Raw genomic sequence first — 23,765 nt, forward strand, 5'->3', positions numbered from 1 at the left:
GTCCTTGCTGACCCTGGAGGGAACTAGGAATCAAGGGCGATGCTGCAAGAAGACCTGTCCGAATGTGCGGGAGGGTGTTGGTTCTGCTCTGCTTGCTAGTCTAGTCTCGGGGATCCCCGTGGCGTCCTTGGCGCCGTCCCTGGGGGTGTGAGGCTAAGAGTAGCACCTGGGAGTTCCCGAGCCACCTCCCCCAACAGCTGGCAGGCAGCTCCGTGGCAGGCATCTCGGTGGCAGGCAGGAGCAACCACCCTTGAGCGGCAAGCTCGGGCCTTGGAGATGGGGAGGAGGGCTAGGGAATCCAGAGTCAGCACTGCCTAGACTTCTCAGATACACCAAGCACCTCACATTGAGAAACGAACACACACTGATTCAGAGCAACGCGATCATTTTCATTTTATTTGTACCGTTTGTGTAAATTGTTAATTTCCATCTCTGTTCCGGTCCGTCCCTTCTATCTCCCCTCAAAGTCTCCAGAGACGAGGATGAGAGGGGTTTGATCGTCCCTAAAGTAGCCATAGTCTTTTCAGCAAGCCCTCTTTCCACTACCTATCCCCCAGCTCCCCGCTCCCTCCTCAAAGCCGTTTTCAAGGCCATAGCAACAGCAAGGATGCTCAGCTGACCACACTTGGACCACAGGGAAAACAGGAACTTATCACTGGGCAGAGCTGATTTTGTGAGGTGAACAAGATGTTAGGCAGTGGCAAGGAAAGGCGACAGAGGCGAGGTGGACTGCGCCCTCCCCACACACATGCCTTGGTAGGCTGTCTTTAGGTCCTCAGAGGCGAGAAGGAGTTCCTCCCCCCACCACTACTGTCTCGCCATTGATGTAACTGGCATCTTCAGAGCACAAGAAGGAAACTATGCCGGCACAATCCTCTGGCTTACCTAGCCTGGGAAACAGGAAATATGGAGAGAGCAAATGTCAAACAGGCTAGCCTCTCTCATCTGGCCCACAGGGCATGAAATTTGCTTAAGAATTATCAGGTGGGAGCTGGTGAAAGAGGGTTCAACAGTTAGGAGCACTGGCCAGCTGCTCTTCCAGAGGACCCAGGTTTAAGACTCAGGACACACACACACACACACACACACACACACACACACACGCATACACCTGCATACACCCGCAGTTCACAACAGTTCAAAACTCCAATTCTAGGGGTGTGTGATACCTTCTTCTACCCTACAGGGGCAGGAACACCAGGATCTCATGTGGCACACAGACATACATGCAGGCAAAACACATACATGTATTTTAAAAGTTAAAAAACAATTAGATGATTTTTCAGAGCCAGTGTACCTTTTTTGCCTATTAAATAGGGTAGTTATGATTATGTGGTTATAATTTATAGAAGCATAAATACTGTATCCTGCAAAACTGTGTTATATTTAAATATAGAAACACCGTTTTTAGATACCAGAATGCAAAGTCAGGCCAATAAAATGGTGAACAATTATTTGATGTTTCAAGAGAAATAATTTCAACATGTGTATATACTATTCGAGTGTCAGAGAGTCTGTGTTGGTAATGGACAGCGTGATCAAGGCATTTCATTTGTACAGGTTCAGGGTACAGATCCTCTTCAGGAACCTATTTTTTGCCCTTTTATGAACACATCTGTTTTATAAGGATGTGCTAAATCACACTGTTTGTACTATGGTTCTGTATGTTTTAGAGGTGACAGTGTGAGGGACCGGAAGGCCTAGTGTTTCTCCAATCTCTCTGCATAGTGTATTTACCTGGAAGGGTAAATAAAATGAAAAGGGAAAAAGATGTAGAATAAATTCTACCATGGGTCAGTTAAAGAAGAGTCCCTGTGAGTGTGTGGTAAGAAAGCACACCACTGAAAGCTCCCCTAGGCGCTTCAAATGTGCAGCCAGGATTCAGACACTTGGGGTTAGATCACGCACGGGGGCTTGAGGATGGTCATACTGTTAACTGAGCCTAAAGCTCATGCCCAACCTCGGCTTGGCTTTGGGAGGACTTGAGGAATCCTGGAGCGTTTGGACTAGTAAAGAGGTAGGCACTGCCGGCGTTTGTCCTTGAGAGGTCAAGCCAGAGCAGCCGGAAGGCAGAGCGAGGCAGTGGACCAGAACAATGGAGACCTCGCAAAACTGTCTGAGTGGTTCAGCCAGTCCACTGGGGAAGAGAGCAAGTCCCACAGGCACAGTCTGGGCCTCAGCATAGCTTCTCGGTGATTTTACTTGGGTTGTAGGATCACCAGGCTGAGCTTTGGAAACACCACTGTCTCCCGGGCTCTGGTCTCCACAGGTGCCAGAAGAGGCTGACAGTGGGCAAGAGCTGTGCTTTGTGCCAGCTCTGATGCCTTTGGCTTTTGTAATGAAAGCAGCACCCTTGGTCAGGTGACAGGATTGATAGGGTCTATGGGTCTGTGACATCTACAAGGCGCATGCTATGTTATCTGTGGGACTGAGAGCCAGGGGAGAGCTTTTGTCTATCCACACTAACCCTGACCTGCTTACCTTCTGATCTGCATGGCTTCTTTTATGATGTCCTCTCTTGCCTTCTCCTTCCACAGCTGCGGGAAGAAGGGAAACCCTTTTTATATACAAGAAAAGGAAAGCACAGGAAGAGCATGGAGAGAGCCCTGTCCCCACAGTCTGTTAGGGAGGGATTCAAATTTCAAACTCCTGTTGCTTCTCCACTCTCTTCCCTCTCCGTTGCCCATCTCTACTTCACCCTTTCAAGCCTTGTTCAGGTATCTTGTTAGGTCTCCTCAGTTCTCATCCACTTTAGGAGTCGGGGTGCAATGTGGGTACAGTCTGAATTCCTGGTCCTGCTTCACTTGGTAGAGCCCAGTAGGGAAGGGATATGTGGGAGTCTGGCCCGGGGAAGGTGTTCGGTAAGGACGGGTATGACAAAGCACAGGCGGCAGAGATGGAGGTAGGGGTGGGGTTAAGACTCGGGTCTAGACTTCCCCATCCTTTCAAGGGGTCTGGGGGTACAATGTTCTCCCTACTCACCACACTGCTGAAGCGAGTCTTGATGATTCCAGGCGCCAAGCAGTTCACTCGAATGTTCTTTGAGGCCAACTCTGCTGCAAAGTTCTTAGTAAGACCCAGAAGAGCTGTTTTGCTAACATTGTAAGGGCCCAGGGACTAGGGAAAGAAGAGAGTTGAGTTTGTTTATTAGTTTGCAGGGTCAGTTTTTGGTTCTTATTGTTTAACAAAGACAGGAGCTCAAAAAGGCACCCCCTGATCGGGAAGGTGACAGTCAGAGATCGCCGGGTAATCTCCTATAGGTTAGGTTTTGTGGAAGCAAAGCGTCTCTCTTGTGGGAGAGGACTTGGTAGAATGATGCTCAATACTTCTTGGGGCAGTTGGAGGGTGGATGGTGTAGGATGGAAGGCAGGCAGGAGGGACAGGTACTCACAGGGAATCGAGTGAAGCCTGCTACGGATCCCACAATCACCACCGAGCCGCCTCTGAAAAGGAAACAGAGCAGATCCACTTCAGCATAAAGAGCCCCGCCCCCGTGGGCCCCACCTCACCTGAGCTTCCTCTCAGTATCAGTACCCTCGTTTTTCCATCTCTGGCACCACCGCTTTAATCAGCATGGCTGTAGCTGTCACATTAATGCTGAAAATCTGAAGGCAACAGAGAGGAAGGCAACATGAGAAAGACGTCCCAGGGGTCCAGCACCGAGGACTCTCACGAGTTCCCTGAAAATGCCTGTTAGAGTTCATGGAGATCTCGGGGTGGGGGGACCTAACAGTGGAACCACTTAGGGTTCAAGACTGAGTAGGTGCCTCCCACTGGCTCCGTTGAATGGATGATGGTCATCAGGCTAGGTGAGGCAGAATGAAGCCAGTTCACCTGGTCTACACAGCCAGTCCACAGGCAGCTTGACCTCTCGGGACTGCCTGCTTTGGTTTTGAGCTGGATTTTTATTCTTTGCCCAAGTAGGGAGAGCCTGGGATTGGCTCAGGGCCTGGACCTATGCTACAGTTGCCTGGGTTTCTCTGACTTATTATTGGTTTTTGAGACAGGGTCAGTTACTGAGCCAGACTCACTGATTCAGCTGATTTATCAGTAAGCACATACCATGACTTTGTTTTCCCAAATGTCGGGATGACAGGCACACTGGAGGTCTGATGTCTACCCTTCATGATCTTACAGCAAGCACTCTGTATAGGCTCTATGCGGGGCTTTACAGTATATAGTCTAGGCTAGTCTGGAACACACCATTTAGTCTTTGTTGACCTTAAAGTTACAGTGACCTTTCTGACTCAGCCTCCCAAGTACTGGGATTACAAGTGTGTGTCTCAATACTTGGCTTTCTTCTACATTTTCCTCTTAAAAGATTCCAGAGCCAGGCACAGTATGAGAGAGGAGCAGGACACTGGATGCTAACCCTCACAAATGCTTTACCAAGTCCACAACAGGGTGAGCCCTCCACACATGCCCCGGAGGAAAGCGAGGTGTTTTCCATGCCAGCCACACTTGTGCTGAGGCCAGTCCCATGCTGCTGCGTTCATCTCCTCTCACCTTGTCCCACACCTCCTCTGTGACATCCATTAGATTTCCAAAGAAAGGGTTGACAGCAGCATTGGAGACCAGGATATCAATCCCCTGGTGAAGCTTCAGAGCCTAGAGAGGAAGAAGTCATGAGTCAGGGCTGCAGCTAAGAGATGGATGCTCATTTGCCAGTGTTGATACGGAGTTTCTTCTTGGGAGCAGTTGTCAAATGTCTTTCTAGAAGTACATTCTCTCTAAAGCCCCCCTATGGTCTGATGACATTTGAAGCCATTATTTTTGTGCATCTCCCGACCTGCTTGTTCTTTGAAGGGCACCTCTGACCCTTTTCACTCTTTTCTTTACACTTCTCTTTAGTGAGCTCCTCCATCCTCACGTCTTCCCCTCTCACCTCAAATCTATTTCTAGACCTCCTCTTGAGTCCCAGCCCTGTTTCCTCAAGTGCCCACTGCCCATTTTCTTTGAATATGTTACCATGACCTCGAAGCTGGCCTGTCCACACACACCCGTATGAAGAGAGATCCCGGGAAAGGATCGTCCTAGGCCACCTTCCTCATGGTGCAAGTGATGACACCTAGGTCTGAGGAAGTTCATTTTTCAAGGTCGTAACTCAGCAACCATTTTGTAGAGGCATCTAAGAGCAGAAAGTCCTACTCCTTTGGTGTTTGGGAAAAGTATAAGGATCTCCCTGTCCCGTCAGGTCACAAAGCAGTGGCTGAATTTCCAATTCCAGCAGAGATCTGATGCCTAGGAGCCTTCTGCAAGCCCGTTGGGACGTTTATGAGGCAGCTCTGCAGGAGGCCTGTGCTGGTGGAGACACTAGCCTGGCTCTGAAGCAGCTTTCCACTTAGCTTTCATATCATCTTCTCTTTTTTTATTTTTTATTTTGGCCCAGAAGTACAGGAGAGGCAGAGACTGAGGTTTCAACTGTGAAAGCCAAGAAAGGAGGTATCTCACTTTCTCAGCAAGTTGTAACTAGGCGGTGAAGGCCAGGGAGAACAGGCCGACAAGCATTGTCAGGAGTTAGAAGCCACCTTGAAACGAGGCTTTGTATTTGCCCAGACCTGGCAATTCTGAAGCCTTAGGCAAATAGCATGTAATGGGCCCTCAATCAACTTTGTGCCTCCAATTTGGCAAAGGAAGGGTGTCATTAACAATGCACACCATCTGCCAGCGTCTCCTTTTAACTAATTATTCTTGCTAACTAGGTGCTAAGCTCAGTTGCTTCTACACTGCTAGAGGAATACCCAGGCTGCCATCGGGTTCATTTAAGAAAAATTTAAAGTCATAGACTCCACTCAAACCACTACCGATGCTCTTGTTCATGCATTCTAAATGTTGGTATTGTAGCCCAAAGTCTCAGTCGCCTGCCTTTGCTCTGTGTGAAAAGCCTGCTGACATGTGACAGGCAGGGACAGAACAGAAGGTAAGTGATGTGTGCCGTGCTCTGTGACTGTCTGGGAAGGGGAGAGGGTAGTGGACTGCGCCAGAGGGTGTTTGCCATCTTCTGGCTTCTGTTTCCCTCCCTGTTCATGCCTGTCTGCACACACAGGGGAGAAGTCTTTGTTGACGGAGCACCATAGAATCATACACGTTCTTGAGAAACTGGGTGTGAGATCCATGCTTGTGATCCCAGCTCAAGGGAAGTCGAGGCAGCGAGTCACAGGTTCAAGGCACTCTGAGCTATAGAACAAGACCCTGCTTCACAACCCCAATCCCCAATATAAAAAGCCACCCTCCAAAATGCTGAAAGAGAAATGACCGCGTTGACGACCGTCAGACTTTGCTCTAAACTGTACAATCACCACACTAGCGTGCTTTGGACTGGTCTGTTTTGAAAGTTATTTATTTAAAACAAAGTATGATCAAGTGGGGAGCCTGGCTTGTGCCACCACAGCACTGACTGTTGAACTTTGGTGCAGAGTGGGAGAGGCTGTGGGCTGCAGCCACCTTTGGGGAGCACCTGATACAGAACACCTCAGACTGCTGATGGCCACCCTGTGACTCTCCACCCTGACATTCATTGTTCAGCCTTCCCAACAGTTTTTATTTTATTTTATTTTTAAGATTTCTTATGTATGTGTCCGTGTCTATGTGAGAGTATACCATAGGTGTGTATGTGTGTGTGTGTGTGTGTGTATGTGTGTGTGACTTGCATCTCCTATCCTCATGTCATAATGTAACATGTGGTTAGAAAAGTCTCCACACTGTCTCTTGAGTAACCCATACCAGTCCCTTAGCCACTGTTCTAGACTGGAGTGACAGCCAAGGCCTCCTCACTGATGTTCTAGGACCAGCATCTTCTGCATTAATTGTCATTACTGCCAGACCATACTTCTGTTAATTTCATTTTGATCCAACCTTCACATGGGTTCTATTTGCTTCACAACTATTGATACTTTTGGGAGGCCGTGGAAGTCCCTGAACCCCACCCATGCAGCCCTCTTCGCACGGGTCTAGCTCTTGGCTGAGGAACGCCAGGGCTCCCTCTTCCCTTCATTCCTTGGCTCACTGGATCCCCAACCTCATCCTAGATCCCTAGTACCACTCACTCCTCAAGGTCTGACTCAAGCTCCACTCCAGAGCCAGGGCTGCAGGATCAGCCAGGTGGACTTGCTGGGGGCCAGAGCATGTTCTCCTAATTAGGCTTTTCTTCTTTTCCTGTATATTTGCAAGTTCACATGTGGGTGCACATGCGTGTGGAGGCCTGAAGTTGATGTCAGGAATCCTCCTTGGCTGCTCTGCCACCTTAATCTTTTGAGTCAGTGTCTGTCAATCAAACACAGAGCTTGCTCTAGGTATTCTATGTCTGTCTCCTGAGACTGGGATTACAGATGCGCCCCCGATACATCTGGGACTTATGTGGGCCGGGGAGTTGTAGCCTCAGTCCTTTTGCTTGCAGAGCAAAGCATTTAATAGCTGAACCATTCCCCAAGTCCCTCCCACCTCATAGGATTTTGACATGAAACTGCACCTGGCTCTGGGCTTGACTCCAGCGCTGGTGTGTGTGTGTGTGTGTGTGTTTGTGTGTGTGTGTGTGTGTGCGCGTGTGCGTGTGTTAAATGACTGTCACTAATTGGCCTTTACTGCTCAGGACAAGCACTACAATGCTAGCTCTTCCAGTAGCCCATGCCAGGCAATTCAACTTTCTCAGATTCAAGTTTGACCCTTTGCAATGCACATTTAAGATTTTGTCCTCAGTTCTTTAAAAATGAAATTATCTTGGGGCTGGAGAGACGACTCGGTGGTTAAGAGCGCTGGCTGCTCTTACAGAGGACCCTGGTTCAGTAGCCAGCACTGGTATGGTGGCTCACAACTGCCTGTAACTCCAGTTCCAAGGGATATGGCACCACCTTCTGACCTCCACGGGCGTGTAACACACATAGTGTAGAGACACACATGCAAGCAAAACACTCAAATACATAAAATAGAAATAAATAATAAAAAAATGGCATCTGCACTCTTCAGTCAAGTGTTAAGGCCCCCTCTTCCAAGAAGGCTGGCTGCCCACATTACTTCTGCCAGCTGTCTAATGTGTTCACACTGGCTGTGCTATCTCTGTGCTGGTAGGATCCTCCCTTGGGTTGGGGAGAAGACACACCATCTCTGCAACTTGATTTACATTCTCTTACACAGCTGGAGAAGGGTGCCCAGTGCCAAGTCTGACGTGAGCTTAATCTAAAGTCTCTTTGGGTACCTAAGGCTTGGTACTACCTAAACGGGGGATGTGGCTGGTGGTCTGCAGGTGTTGGAAGAAGGGTAGGCCTGGCCTGAATCACAGGTCTTTCCTTTCTGGATGGTGAGCTGATCCAGTCTCTGTAAATACAGGGAGAAGAGTCCTTGCTGGGATGGAGTAGCTCACACTTGTACTTCCGGCACTGGGGGAGCAAATTCATAGCTAGCCAGGGCTGCAAAATGAATTACACACCACTCTAGCTCCAGCATGAGATCCTGGCCCCTCTAAGACAAACCAAACCAACAACAACAGAACCACACGAGGCTCTGAACACAATGTTCATAGCAAGTGAGTGAGACACAGTGAACTGCCTCTTTCCACGAGCGCTGTGAGCCAAAGAAGAGGCGAGCGTTTACTAACTCCGACTAGGGAACCAGGAGCAGGCACTTTTGCGGGGAGGGTGTCTAAGGGATCGTGCAACATTGAAGGACCAGAGTGGCTTTTGATTCTCTGACTGGGAGACTCTGGCTGTGCTTAGACTTTGGGATGCAGATATAACCAAAAAGGGTACGTGACAAACTTGTATTGGTGAGTCTGGAGAGACGGTTCAGTAGGTAAAAGCTTGTACTTTCCTCATAAAGGACCCAAGATCCATTCCCAGCACCCACATCAGGTGGCTTATAACCACCTGTAACTCCAGCTTTAGAGGATTCGAGACTCTCTTCTGGCCTCCACGGGCACCTGCACTAACAAGTACCCCCCTACCATGCTCAGAATGGAACGTAATGAAATTGATGTTTAAAACATTATTGGTGGACTAGTTTGGGTGTGAGCATTAGGATGCTGGCAGGGGTCAGCATGGGTTGCATCTCACCAACGCTGTCTTAGAAATCAGGCAGGAGAGCACGGGCTGCCTCCCTTCTGCCACGCCTTGGCCCAGTGCCCGTATCCTGCCTGCTCACCGTGGTTACCAGCTTTTCTCGGTCCTCTGCCTTCCCCACATGGCACACGATGCCAGTCACACTCAGGCCCTCTCCCTGCAGCGTGGCCACTGCACGGTCCACATTCTGCTGTTTGCGGCTGCTGATGACCACGTGGGCCCCATCCTCAGCCAGGCGCCGGGCGATGGCGAAGCCGATCCTACAAGGGCAAAGCAGACACGCTGTCAAGGCCTCTGTCTCGGGGAAAGCAGGCGAGAGAGCGTGTGGGCTCTGCTTTCAGACTCTTGGCTTTGGACTCTCTCTCTCCCTGTATTCGAGCTTCATGTACTTCTCCTGGGTAGGGTAGGCTTAATGGTGCACACAGAAGGATAAGCACAATCGTTTTATTATAATTTTATCTTTTACCCCCAGGTAAAAGGACTGACATCTGTTCCTACGACTGACATCACCTACCACAGGCCTCATGACCGATTATTGTACCTACGTCCAGTCGCCGTAGAGGGGAGAGAAATGGATGAGCAGTCAGTTGTCACCATGGCAGTGGCTTGGGGGTCTTGCCGGAAGAAGCCCATATCCCCAAATATTTCTAACACACTACAACCTCAAAACTCTATCCTTTGTTATATTTGGGGGGCCTTCACCAAAAAGTATGGCTCAAAATGTAAATATCAATGACATGTTTTATAATAGTCAGATGTTAGCTTTTCATAGACAGCTGTATTCCAGATTTTCAAGGAGCGTTTATCTGGCAAGGTCCTGTGGGGATTTAAAAAAAACAAACGGACTGGATCTTTGAAAGTGGTGGGTGCAACAGGCTGGGCACGGAAGCCAAACTATCCAAATATACAGACAGAAGAAAAGATCTGGGCACAGGATCTAGGTAAGGGGTGAGGACTCTGGGGAGACGTGACTGTTGTCCTGGTCTTCCCAGACTCTAGGTGGAGCTGTCGATCGGGGCAGCCCAGAAGCAGGGGGACCTAGGTCCACCTGGCAGAGCCGAGTTGTCACAAAGCCGAGGGCGGCAGTGACATAAGGGCTAGCTCGTGGTAGGGCCAGGTCGGGGATTCGGAGCGATGTCTGGTTCACCATGTGGGTTTTCTTTCTCTTTCCCGGGGAGGCCAATGGCCGCGTCTCAGGCTCGAGGACAACAGTCCAGGAGTTAAAGAGAATTTGTTTCTGGATGGAGACTCTGGTTCTGGTACTCACCCGTCGGTGGAGGCTGTGACCAGGGCCACCTTATTCGCGAGTGGGTTCTGACGAATCAAACCGGAACTGGCCATCCTCACCGACTTCCACGCCCGAGTCCAGCCACCTAGCAGCAGTCCCGCTTTCTGCATAGTTCAGGCGGGGGTGGGGTGGGGTAGGGGGTGGGGTAGGGGGCTGGGTTGAACTCTGCTAGGGGAGGGGACAGTTCAAAGGCCGGGAGGCTGGTCTAGCTGCGAGCGTCCTGCCTCCCCAGACTGCCAGCCTCGCTTCCAGGACCTGCTTACTCCGCGGTGGCCCGGGACGAGGCGGAGCCGTTGCAGTTGCGAGCGCTCCCTGCTGGCGCCCCGCGCCCCTTTGCCTGATTTGGGACTCCTGCAACTAACTTCTCAGTCCAAGTTTCCTGCAAGACCACCCATTTCTACAGGAACCCTCAGCTTTTCCCGTGCTCCAGCTGTTCCTCGCACATCTGCTGGCCTACTTTTTTTTTTTTTTAGGGTGGGGACATGGGAGAATCGCTGTAGAGGAAGCTTTGAAATTTTATTGATTTATTTTTGTTTTTGTTTTGCTTCCTTAAATTCCAAGTAAGTCTTCCTTAAAAAAAGCCCGGGTTTATATGCAGGTCTGCACAGATAACTCATTCGGTAAAACGCTTGTTGAACAAGCCTGCTGGCCCGAGTTTGGCTCCTCAGCATGACCGTAGAGAGCAGGGTATGGCAACTAACAGCTTTGGAGAGACAGACAAGATGGTTGTTGAGGCTTCTGGTAATCTAGTTTTGCCAATCCTTGAGTTCCGCGGGCTCAGTGGAAAAAGATAAGATGGGGAGTGACAGACTACCCTCCAAGTTGACCTCTGGTTTCTACATGCACATGTGAGCATACCCCCACTGCCCCAGCCCCATAAACACACTGTAATGAGCCTAGTTAAAAATGCCTCTAGACCTATCAAAATAGCTTATTCAGGAACCCCACTACACCCAAGGCTGTACTGATAACCAGAACCCAGCGACATCACTCACTCAGGATAACCAGACACAGTCCTAGCACCCCATGATGCCCATTGGATGTATATGAGCAGAGACCAAGGGCAATGCTCTGCTCTGCACAACTGGAGAGAAGCTCCCTTGATCTACCCTGTGCATGGAGAGCCTTGCCAAGGATCCTGACCCTCGAATCAGAGACCACTATTAGAGGCTAGATCCGACCTTCAGTTAAGATATGTCACACAGCTGAGCAGTCTTGGGGAGACAGGCTTAGGACCTTAGTTAAGAATTTAGAAAAGGGCTGGAGAGATGGCTCAGCTGGTAAGAGCACCGACTGCTCTTCCAAAGGTCATGAGTTCAAATCCCAGCATCCACATGGTGGCTCACAACCATCTGTAAAGAGATCTGACACCCTCTTCTGGCGTCTGAAGACAGCTACAGTGTACTTACATATAATAAATAAATAAATATTTAAAAAAAAGAATTTAGAAAAAAAAAAGAATTTAGAGTGTGGACCTTTGTGTGATGGCCCTCAGTATAATAAAATAACACACACACACACACACACACATACACCATACAAGAAGGGCCAGTGAATGAATGTTTTGAAACCTCCTGTGGAGGTGAGATTTTTGCTCCTCACAGTGTCGGTATAGTGAGGGATGAGGAGGTCAGGCGACACACATAGTAGGGTGTGACATCTGGCCTAGGCCTGACACCCCTTTTCCCACTCTCTCAAAGACTATTGCCAGTGGTTCTCAACCTGAGAGTCACAACCCCTTTGGGTTTACCTAAGACTATTGGAAATATCAGATATTTACATTATGATTCATAACAGTAGCAAAATTACAGTTATGAAGTAGCAATGAAAATAATTTTTATGGCTGGGGTGGTCACAGCATGAAGAACTGTATGAAAGGGTTGGAGCATTAGGACGGTTGAGAACCACTGAGCACTTCCTCTTCAGACAGGCAGGAAATGATCATGTGATACCCAGTGAAAAGATGGAGGTCCTGGGTCCATCTGACATGACCGTCCGTGTTATAGGTAGAGGTGGCAAGGATGCCAAAGGCTCTCCCAAACGTTTCCACAGACAGGGTGGAAATGGAGACGGGGGAGCACTAAGATTCTCCATGAGCACCGTGCACTCGGCTCTTCCCTTCTAGTCTAGGTCAATAAATATCTGCTGCACATGAAAGTGCTTGATTGACTGTAAACGTCTAAGTGCACAGTAGTTATTCTCACCAAACAATAATAATTGTTGCTGCCACAGGCTGGGCTCTTCCTCTAATTACAGAGGGTGTAGAGTAGATGGTGAATAAAATTCTCACCAGCTATAGGTTCTAAGTCCAAGACTCTTATCTCTGCATCTCTGCCAAATGGGCTGACGTGATCTCCCCCCCAGGGTCCTGAGAGAATTAGTGAATTTGGACAGTCTAAGAGTGCACCACAGAGAGGCATCAACAGAACCAGTGCAAGTGACTGAACTGTGTCTGCCCCCGGGGCTTCCACACACCAGACTGAAAAGCAGTGTTGGCCTCTGGCAACCTTTTCAGACTCTGAGGCGACAGAAGGAATGTAAAGACAACAGAGTGAGTTTGTAATGGTAACTCAACAGGTAGCAGGTTACTTGTCCTGAAAGAATAGAAAATACAGCCTAACTCCAGCCTTCTAAGGAGCCCCAAACACTTCATATCCCAGAGCCCGCTCTTTAAGCTCTTTGTTAGAAACTAGGTAAAAGGTCACATTCCAGAGCCCGCCCTTTGTTCAGAGCTAGCAAAAAGGCCTTGAATACCTGGCCCCATAAGGTAACTGGAAATGAGCTAAGCTTATCTTGCTTCTGTAAACTGCTTACGCCATTACCCCTATCCAGGAGTTCATGCAGCTATAGACATTCAAGAAAATAGGAAACTAATTGGCTCACTGTGCTTGGGCTCCGATAATTTAAACTGATTGGCCTAAAAAGTATAGAGTGGTACAAATCGATTGGCTCGCATTTCGTGGGCTCTCGATGCTAAGAAATGATTGGTTGGTGATTCGCGGGTTCGTTGCAAACATATAAAAGCTGTCCCAATTCTGCACTGGGGTCCACAGTCCTCTAGCTCTGCGCAGTATACGGCTGTGGAACCCAGAATTCTGGAATAAAGAAACCTTATGTTATTGCATGGAGACCGTTTCTCGAGAGTGATTTGGGTGTCACTTTCCGCGGCGTGGGCACCCTCAGTTTTTGGGGGTCTTACAGCCCCCCCTTTTTGTGTTAGTCTTTTTTTTTTTTTTTTTTTTTTTTTTTTAAGAAAAGATGATAAAAGCCGGGCAGTGGTGGCGCACGCCTGTAATCCCAGCACTCTGGGAGGCAGAGGCAGGCGGATTTCTGAGTTCAAGGCCAGCCTGGTCTACAAAGTGAGTTCCAGGACAGCCAGGGCTACACAGAGAAACCCTGTCTCAAAAAAAAAAAAAAAACCAAATCCCAAAAAACAAAACAAAACAAAGAAAAGATGATAAAAGCAGATGCAGAGATAGGATTTCTCTATGTAACCCTGGCTGTCCTGGAACTTTTTTTTGTAGACCAGGCTGGCTTTGAGTTCAGAGATTCGTCTAGCTCTGCCTCCTGAGTGCTGGGGCTCAAGGTGTGTGCCATCAAGCTTGGCTTAGATGGGTGGTTTTAGAGAAATATTGTTAATTGTGATATCATCAGCATGTCAACCTTATGCAGTGTGCACAGTTAGCGAATCTATGACATAGAAATCTGGGGTTCGATGTTTAACGGGATTTGCATTTACTGAAGAATCCTTTCATAGCTGGGTGAGATGGTGCATGCTTTTAAGCCCAGCACCCAGGAGGCAGAGGCAGGCAGATCTCTGTGAGTTTAAGGCCAGTCTGGTCTGTAGATAGAGTGCCGGGGACAGCCTGGGCTACGCAGAGAAACTATATTTCAAAAAAACAACAAGAAGAAACAGCTGAAACAAAAAGAATCTTCTCATATACATATAAATCAGCTAAGAAGACAAAGCACAAAGCAGGAGTCCACACGCAAGGTGTGCTGGGGGCCACATAGCCAGCGATGTAACCAGCAGGAACTAGGTCTATGGGTGGGGGCGGGGCTTCCTCAGCTGCAAAGTTGTAGTTGTGTTACTCAGTGCCTGCTGATAAGACAAAACAGCTTGCCTCATGTAGGGAGGAGAAGGCCCCCCAGTCTGAGCCTCATGAATTATATTGTCCTACATATATACACATATACTACCCTACATTTATACCTATATACCATCATACACACACACACACACACACACACACACACACACACACAGACACACACACTTTTTAAGAATTAGCAGTAATTCTCAGGGATCCTGACATCTAAATCCACATTAAAAGGAGAAGCATCTCCCTAGAGGCGGCCAGTCTGGCCTCTCTGGAGATAACATTTGACATTATCGTGCACAGTAGTTTTAGCTGCCTTCCTTTGCTTTGGGAATGGAATAAGACACCTAAGGTACAAACAAATCGTCTGGTCACAGACCTTGCTAGAGGACAAAGCTGTCTACCTCCGTGCTTTCTCTCTGTTAGGAAGATCAAATTTCTCCAGCAGAACCAGCTCCTCTTTAGTCCTCCATGCCCCACCCCCCTCTCTGTCGGTAGTTCTGCCCACTTCCCTCAATGACTGTGATTGAGACGTGTAGGACAAACAGCCCTTGTTCTTCCTAGAATTCTCTTGGTCGTGATGGTTATTTTAGTAATAGAAAGTCAACTAACACAGGAAGTATACATACATTTTTGTGTTACTCTTTAAAATCCCAGGCTAGCTTTGAATTCTCTCTGTAGCCAAGGATGATCTCGAACTTGTTAAACTCCTGCCTCCTGTGTCTGAGTGCTGGGACGGACCAGTGTGTCCTCATGCCTGTTTTATGCAATGTTGAGAAGAGAAGTTGGGGTGGGGTGGGGTGGGGTGGGGCTTACAATACCAGGCAAGTGCTCTATGAGCTGAGTTCTGTGGCATTTTGGGAACATTTTATTATTTGTGATAGCTATAAACTGAGCACCTATTGTTTTCTAGAAACATCAGTGTCAGTTAGGATTTCACGACAGTGAACAACATTGGTGCTTTTTAGTCTGTTTTAAGAATGAAGAAAAAAGCTGGGCAGCGCTGGAACACACCTGTTGCTTTAAATAACACGTTATTTATTAACTCTATTAGTTCTTAATATGAGCTGGCCAGCTCCCCAGTAACCACTTTTATTTAATCAATAGCTTTAGATTGGGGAATAAGGCTTATAGAACAAAGGCCAGTGTTCGTGAGAATCCACTTGTCTGGGGGCAACTGGATCTTGGGGGTTCATAATTTAGTATTTGTATACATAGCACCAGATCAGCCCTCAACTTAGACCTTTAATCCAAAAACTCAGGAGGCAGAGGCAGGTGGATCTCTGAGTTCGAGACCAGCCAGATGTGGTCTGAGTTTCAGCACGGTCAGGGCTACACCGAGAAACACTATCTCAAAATCAAAACAAAACAAGACCACCCCCAAAAGATAGAAAACTAACAAACAAAAACGAAAAGAGAAAAGAATGAAGAAAAAAATTTCAAATAGGTTAAATAACAGCTGGACTGAAATCCAAAGCCATGCCTGCCAATCCTAGTGGATTGGCAGACATCAGCTCCATCACCGTGGTTCGGGCCCTTGCACAGGGCCTGCTCCCTTCTGCTGGCCACTTTACCATCTCTGTGCTTCCCCAAAGCCAGGTACTATACAGTGCAGAGGAGCTAAAAGCGCCTGGGTCCTGTAGTCCTTTGCCTGACTCCTTGACCCTAACTGACTAATGATAGGGAACTATACATGCTCCAGCATTTTGTGAACTCCAAGAGCTGGCGTGGCGGTGTGAGACTAATGAGCACATACCTGCCTTTGGTACGAAGGACTCTAAATTGTCTTCTGTGGGACTCTGCCTCATATTAGGCTCTTAAATGCCTCACTCTGTGTATCCAGGAAACTTCCTGCTAAGTGGCCTCCTCATGAGTCTCTCTCTCTCTTTCTTAGACTAAGTTCAAGGTCAAAAGTACAGGCCCTTTTGTTCCAGCTGTTTGTGTGCTGTTGAATATGTATGTGTATGTGCACGTGTGTGTATGCATGTACGAGTGTATTAGTTCTTATTTAAATTCCATTTCTTGCTGACAAGCCAAAATATTTAAAAGCTGTCTTCAAAGGTTAGACTAGCACTGCCAATACCTGTACCTCCTTAAACTCTTTCAATTTGTGTATAGTTCACTGAGCTGGAAAGCTCTTTGGGTGCCCAAGAAAAAGAACTGCAGAACAAATTCCAGGTCTTTATTGCCTACTTGAGTAAAGCGACTTAAAAATATATTGAATAAAATGTATTAGTTCAGAGTCTAAAAAAACCGCCATCAACTTTGACACAGTTGGCTAGTCTGGTCTTTGAACTTCTCTGGCAGTCGACTGTCCAAATAGCTATCAAGGTACAGGTTTCCCTGTGCCAAAGTTGATAAATGTAGTGTAAAGGTAACGATAGTTGACCGTCACATTTTTTCAGACTAGCAGAAAGAGGAAGATGCAGTTTAGCCAACAGCACTATGATGACAACCAGGCAGGAAGTCACCCCACACCCCCAGGTCAGGCCTCTGGCTTGGTTTGGGTGGAGAGAAGTGAGGTGTTCAGATTTGCTCTACCTTTGTCCCTGAAGACAAGTGTTGCTAAGAGTGGGGCCAAGTCCACAAGTCCACAAGTCCAGCATGGAGGTGACATCTGGGAGACAGGTCACATGGGTGTCAGTTGCAACCCTTGTTGTCAGCATATGATGGCACATTGTCTCCATGTGAGAAAATAAGAACTGATGGGATGGTTAGCAAGAGGGAGAGAGTTCTGCGCTCACCAAGGAAAGATGACTGTTGCTGTGAATTAAGAATCTCTATATAAAGTCTCTGCTATTGTCTCAGAGGATGGCCATTCTTTCTCATGTAGACATGACATGCTGGCACTGTGGGTGGCAGTGTGTGGCAGCCCTATCAGCATTCTCTTAAGCCGAACACTGTGTATGGGTTTCAGTCCCTGGATGGGAACTCTGGCTGTCTCCAATCTCAGAACAGGATGCTAAACATTTTGCCAGTTTCCCCCAGGGCTCCTAGGAGATTTTTCTATAAACTTAGTTGCTCAAGTATTAGTTTGATGAGACCATATTGATATATATGCAAGGCTAAGTAACTTTCTTATTTTATGGACACACGGCAAGAACCTGTGGCAAGCTAGGAACCAAAGGGAGCTGGTGGCCCAGGGTTCAGGAAAACTGCCGAGTGGATGGAAACTTGCCTGTTGGATCCCAGAAGGACTCAGTTCTGGGTTTCCTATCCTAAGGAGCTCTGGAATTTCTGAGTCAAATGTGTAAAGTCTTTCTGTTCTAGGAGGGCGGACAGAGCTTGGACTGTTCTGCGGTCTTCCTTATCTGCCACATTCCAGTACATGCTGTCTGAGACTTGCAAGCCAGAGCATGCTGGCCAGGGCTACTCTAGGGCTCGTCCTCCTATCTAACTGAGGGTTCCTTAGCACCAGTCACCCGTCTGACTCCTCATCCTCCTCGTCTCTCTGAATATTCTTGTAGGTACGTGGGAAGCACCTTTTTCTCATCACTGAAAGGGCAAATTCTCCACAGGAATGGAATTCATTGACATTCGAGACTAAGTCATGCCCAGTGAGTTTGGGTTGCTGGAGCCAGTTTTCACTACCAAACTTTCCAACATGTTGAGTATTCCATCTCCTGACTGCTTTAAGAGTTCTGTCAGGGATCAGGACTGTGTTAGGCATAGTATGAAACCAGCAGCCAGATCACATGGGCTCTAAGACATGGAGGAGTGGAGATGTTCACAGCAGAGCTGCAAACTCTGGGCACAGGCTGAGGGGGCTGACACTGGATGGGGTAACCAGCCCCGAGTGCTGGGGAGTCTTTAGAGTTTAGTGATAGAGGACACATGCATGTAGGGGAGGAGGAGACAGATCTTTGACTTTGGGGAACAGAAAGGGTGGAAGAAAAATGGAGAATTGGTTTTTAGCCGTAGGTTTTTTATTTGATTGCTATTCCCAGGAGGTTTGGTAAGAGAGTGACTTCAGGATTTTTTCCCCAGGAGAAGCTCTGCTTAATCCTAGGAGTGATGAGTCCTCTCAGATCAAGGCTGTATCACTGACTAACTCTCCAGATGGCAGTTCTCATGAGGTACAGTGGGGTAGATAGGAGAGATATCCTTGGGTCATGGTGTATCATATTAAATCATGGTATCTCTTTGTAGGAAAAGAACAGTAGCTAAGGCATATATATTTATACTGTGTGTTTGCATAAACTTTATAAGCATATAACACTTTTTTCCCCAAAGCAGCCTGTAACTAATCAACTGTATGCTGATTAAGCATCTGTAGGAGAAACACTGTGCTAAACACTACAGGAGATTAAAGATTTCTAGCACAAACTTCGTCCTTGCACTTGGAGGTTACTATCCAGTGAAGGAAAGAGGACACATCGACAGAACATGTCGAAAGGGATGAACTAAGTGAAATTTATCCCCACCTCTTGCCCAGCCTTTCATTGCTTTTTCTCCCACAGGGAGGCTCAACCTTGCCGTATTTACAGGACACAGGGCAGGTGACAGGAATCTTTCTCCAGCTTGTTCACGATCCCATGAAACTTAGTTGCTGGGGTGGTTGGAGTAAGAGACACCCCTCACAGTTTCAGATATCTGATTACTTGTTCCCCAATTGGTAGCACTGTTTGGGGAGCAGGGGAGGATGTTATGGAGCCTTTAGGAGATCCAGTCTTACTGAAGGAGGGATGTTACTGGGGGCAGCTTCGAGGGTTTTCTCTCTTAACTTCCCGCTCTCTTCTTTATGCTCATGGTAGAAGATGTGATCTCTGTTTCTGTGGTCCTGTAGCCATGTTTGCTGCCTGCTGTGCCTCCTCTTCATGAGGGACTCTCCTTTCTCCCACAGGTTGCCTTTGGTTACAAAATTTTATCACAGCAACAGAAAAGTAACACTAGAGAATCAGGAAGGTTACTATCGTAGTTACTATTTAGAAACAATTTCTTTGTAGTCTTTCATTCCTTCCCTGCTCATAGGGCTCCGTGGGCTGGGTAGGGGGAGTGTGAAGGGCAAAGGAGAGAAAAGGGTGCTTTTATGTGGGCATACGTCTGGAAGATGAATTCGGCAGAGGCAGCCATCTTCAGATGAAATAGGTTTGATTTCTTTGGTTGAAATTGAATGGGTTGGTTAATTGCGTGGTGCAGATGTGCTTTGTTGAATGGACGAGCATTCTCTGAGTCTCGTACGTGCAAACAGCAGAGAAAGTCTCCTTCGAGACCCGCCGTGGATTTCCTAGAGTGCCTCTGGCCGCCTAGAAGCGCATCTATGACTTTAAACCCACATTCTTCAAATAAACACTGTTTCTGTGTACTGTGTACTCAGATGCCGATTGCTGTGCCCAGAGATCTGGTTGTAGTCTGGATGCTGGCTTTGTCAAGCATCTCCTAGCTTGATGTTGTGGAATATTCCCCATCACCTCTGATTGGTTAATAAAGAGGTGATCAGCCAATAGCTGGGCAGGAGAGAGAATAAGGCGGGACTTCTGATTCTGGTGAGAGGGTCTCTGGTGGGGATCAGAGAGAGAAGCAATTTGCAAGTCGCCAAAAGGAAAGTTGCCATGAGAGAGTCTTCAGGGGAGGATGGACGGAATGGAGCAGCCAGAGCAAGACTAAGATAGCGCCACATGGCTGGGAAGTAGCGCGGTCAGGTTAGAGTAGTTCAGTGGTTAGCCCGGCTATAGTGCAGGAAGTTCACTCATACAAAAACCAGGTCTTCGTGCCATTTTTTTCAGGTTCAAGGGAAGGTGTAGAAAAGGCCCGTGCTTCTACAGTATACCAGTCTTGGACAATTTTTTGTGCCATAACTTTTTTCCTTGGGCATAACATGATGGTTATTTTGGAGTATAGATTACCTTGGCCAAGTAGCCATGGCAATTAACTGAACAGAACAATACAGAGTTATTTAGGTCTATGGTAATAGTAATGGAGCTATTGGGTCTTTCTAGTGCAAGGAAGGAGGCGGGACCCAGCCTTTATTTCTTCCTGCTGTCCCCAGCTACAAGTGATCTTGGGGGACACTTGACAGTGTAGAAAGGGGAAGGTTAGTTTCAAGGCGTTCATTAGGATCCAGCTCCCATGAGGCTGTCGCACATGGGGACTTGGCAGTGATGGCAGCTGCGTTGAGGTCCTACTGTGACCCTTCTCCCATGCTCCATTAGCCAAATAAACCTGTTGGTTTGCCAAATTGGGATTTGGAGGACTTCTCTCTTGGTTTCTCATTGGTGCTCTATCTGGGTGTAAGTGTATATTTGTGTACATCTTCCCAGGAAAAATCAACTCAACAAACTGATGTCCAAGATGGTATACTACAACCAAAGACAAATTTAGGAGTGACTTGCATGGTCTTTGCTTTGGGTAGCAAGGCATGTAGCTGAGGTTGGATCCTCTGAGAGTGGAGTATCAGTGGAGGCCTCCCCTCCCCCCTGGGGTAAGTGGCTGTGTGTCTTTTTCATAAGATACCAGCTGCATGGATTTGCTCTGGCTAGTAGGACATGTGACTAAGGACGAGCCATCGTAGGCTGTCTTTGTGTCCCGAGGTGACAATCTTTCTCTGTGTAGGATGGATGAGTGGGGCCTGCCTGCCACATGGGAACCTTATAAACAGTTGAAGGACTAGGAAACACACTGCAGTCCCTGAGAGCAGCATGCACAGGATGAGATTTTTGACAAGCCATTGTGGCAGTTGCGTGACCGCCGCTGTGTGCAATAAGACATGCACCTGAGGCTGGGATGGCTGCCCAGGGAGAATTTCCTTACGTAAGGGAGGAGTTATAACGGGGAAGCACCATGTGGCGAGGTAGTGTTCTCCACCTTAGCCCTGGCTTCTTGGGTAAATCGTAGGGTAGTGAGATGGGCACACTGGAGTGCCGCTTCTTACGACAGTTGCCTGATAAGGAAAGAAGAGTGTGAGTAATTTACAGTGTTAAAGAGTCCTTTCTTGGAATCCATAGGAGAAGTCCACTTTTTAAATTATATTTTAATTAATTAATTAATTAATTAATTAATTATTGTACCTTGTAAGGGTCTGAAAATCGCTGAAGGAAGACCCCAGACTCAGATGCAAAGACGGAGGAGCGTTTATTCTGCAGAAACATCCAGCATGCAGAGGTCAGCCATTCTCCCAAATGGTGACCCCAGACAAAGGTGAGCAGGCCTTCTTATAGGGAGCTGGGGGAACTCTCTAAAAGGATCAGGTAATCTAAAATTTCATTGGTGGGTGCAGGGTGGGGGCGGCGGCGGTGGTGGTGGTGGTGGTGGTGTCACAGGTGGTCAGTGGTCGGCATGTCTATGTCATGAACGTTTAACCACCGGGTGAGAGAGGGCTGCCCATGTGGAGGTAAGATGTTTTCCCATTCTTGTGGTTATCCCTGGGCTGTTCTTTGGGAGAGAGTTCTATGACCTTGTTTCTGGATGTTATGGTCTGTTCCTGGAGCTGGTGCCTCATGGCCATCTTTTCTAAATCAGACCTGGTCCTTAAATGGAGACAGAGAGGGTTTATGCTGTCCTTTCAACATTCCAGCCATGGCACCCCCTAATTCTTTCTCCCTGCTCCCTTTCATTTCTCCTTCCCTTCTCTTCAGAAAAGGGGAGGCCTCATAGGAAGAGTCTGATACTAAGATGATATCTAAGCTCTGAGACGTGGTGGGACATGCCTTTCATCTTAGCACTTAGCAGGAGGCTCTCGGAGTTCTAGACCAGACTGGTGTGTTCCAGGATAGCAAAGGCTACACAGAGAAACCCGGTCTAGAAGCCTATCTGGGTCCCCACCCCGCAAGAAAATGGCGGGGGGGGGGGCGGGCTCAGAAAGGAAGAGGGGAACTTAACTGGGGCTCAGTGTGGGAAAGTCTGATAGCAAGTGTGTTAACTGCTTGGGCTGGGAAGGACTTTTAAACAAGTGAAAAGACTCTCCCCGCCTGGCTTAACTAAAGTAACAACTTATGCCTCTTCCAGACAAAGGCAGAACAGTTTGTAATGCTAGGGAACTCTGTCCCTGGGGATTGTGTAAGAAGAAAACAAAGCAGAGGTTGCTTAAGTACCTTGAGCTCAGGGTCGTTTCAGAACAAACCAGAGAGGCTGGTGAGAGGCGCTTATCTTCCGGGTGGGGGAGGGCTTCCTCAAAGGACTGGAGTTTGGGTGTGGAGTGGCCATCTTAGTGGTTAAAGTGGGTGCTCAGGAATGGCGTTTGTGGTGCTGGCTTCAGGAAATGGACTTGTAGGAGAGTTGACTCTGAGGGGTCGGGGACCTTCGTGGTGGAATGGCCTCAGAGGCATGCTCCTGTTTGTTAAGATTGGCTCATTCATGGCAGTGGAGAGCTTGGCTTTCAGCAGGTCATGTGACTACCAGATTGGAACAATATGGGAAGGACAGGTGCTACTGAGCGAATCAGACGCAAGAAAGGCACTGTTTGACCTCCAGTTTTGTTTTCTTTTTCGTTTTTTGCTTTGTTTGTTTTGTTTTGTTTGTTTTGCCGGATAGGACTGTGCTTACCGGAGGATTGAAAATTGAGCCAGGGCCTCAGAAGAGCTGGTATGGGGTTTTAAAGCTTCGTCCAAGATGTTTATGATGTAGGAGAAACTTTGATGGCTCCAACTGACTTAGAACAGCCTATGAATCAGGTTCTAAAAGTGCTAAAACAGTCAAAAGGAGAGGGGACCGGCAAGACGGACAAGGGGCTTGTCAGTTATTTGAAGGCAGATACCTCAGGACTTCTGTGACCTGGAGGCCCTAAGGAAGAGCTGACAAAAAGCCCTCCGCCATGCTGGCAAGCTTCCGGAAGACTTTAAAGCCCAAAGAATAGTTCACAGCTGGCAGAACTGATAAAACAGAGCCGGTGTGGGGCTGAGGAGGTTCTTCATTTGTTAAAAGTGTTTGCTGCACAAGCTGGGGACCCAGGTTAAAGAACTAAACCCTTTAGCAGTCAAAAGACTAACTAAGCTTGTTTCAGGAGAGGGTAGCCGTGTGCCCAGTAAGCTTTTCTTTTTCTTTTTCTCTTCTCTTCTTTCCTTTTCTTCTTTCCTTTCTTCCTTTCTTCCTTTCTTCCTTTCTTCCTTCCTTCCTTCCTTCCTTCCTTCCTTCCTTCCTTCCTTCCTTCCTTCCTTCCTTCCTTCCTTCCTTCCTTCCTTCCTTTCTTTCTTTCTTTCTTTCTTTCTTTCTTTCTTTCTTTCTTTCTTTCTTTCTTTCTTTCTTTCTTTCTTTCTTTTTTTGAGAAAAGACATGCTGAAGATGGAAATTATTCACCTCATGCAGGGCTCTCCCAGCAGCCTGGGATGGCTTGTGAAGGTGCTGCTGTCCTAGCCACAGCACTGTCCCAGACACGACAGATCAGGAGCCAGC

The 23,765-nt window shown here is 47.8% G+C and overlaps 1 protein-coding gene across 1 annotated transcript; it reads right to left on the bottom strand.

Annotated features, from left to right (window-relative positions):
• Window positions 1-368: 368 nt before the first annotated feature.
• LOC127691534 (dehydrogenase/reductase SDR family member 4) lies at window positions 369-10,632 on the bottom strand. Its single transcript, XM_052191450.1, has 8 exons — window positions 10,318-10,632; window positions 9,133-9,310; window positions 4,507-4,608; window positions 3,535-3,605; window positions 3,392-3,443; window positions 2,983-3,117; window positions 2,482-2,537; window positions 369-890 (listed from the first exon to the last, which is right to left on the bottom strand). Exons 1-8 carry the CDS (start codon window positions 10,446-10,448, stop codon window positions 776-778), a joined length of 840 nt encoding a protein of 279 aa, XP_052047410.1. The 5' UTR covers window positions 10,449-10,632; the 3' UTR covers window positions 369-775.
• Window positions 10,633-23,765: the final 13,133 nt, after the last annotated feature.

The sequence above is a fragment of the Apodemus sylvaticus genome, chromosome 8 (genome assembly GCF_947179515.1).
Source record: "Apodemus sylvaticus chromosome 8, mApoSyl1.1, whole genome shotgun sequence".
Taxonomy (NCBI): Eukaryota; Metazoa; Chordata; class Mammalia; order Rodentia; family Muridae; genus Apodemus; species Apodemus sylvaticus.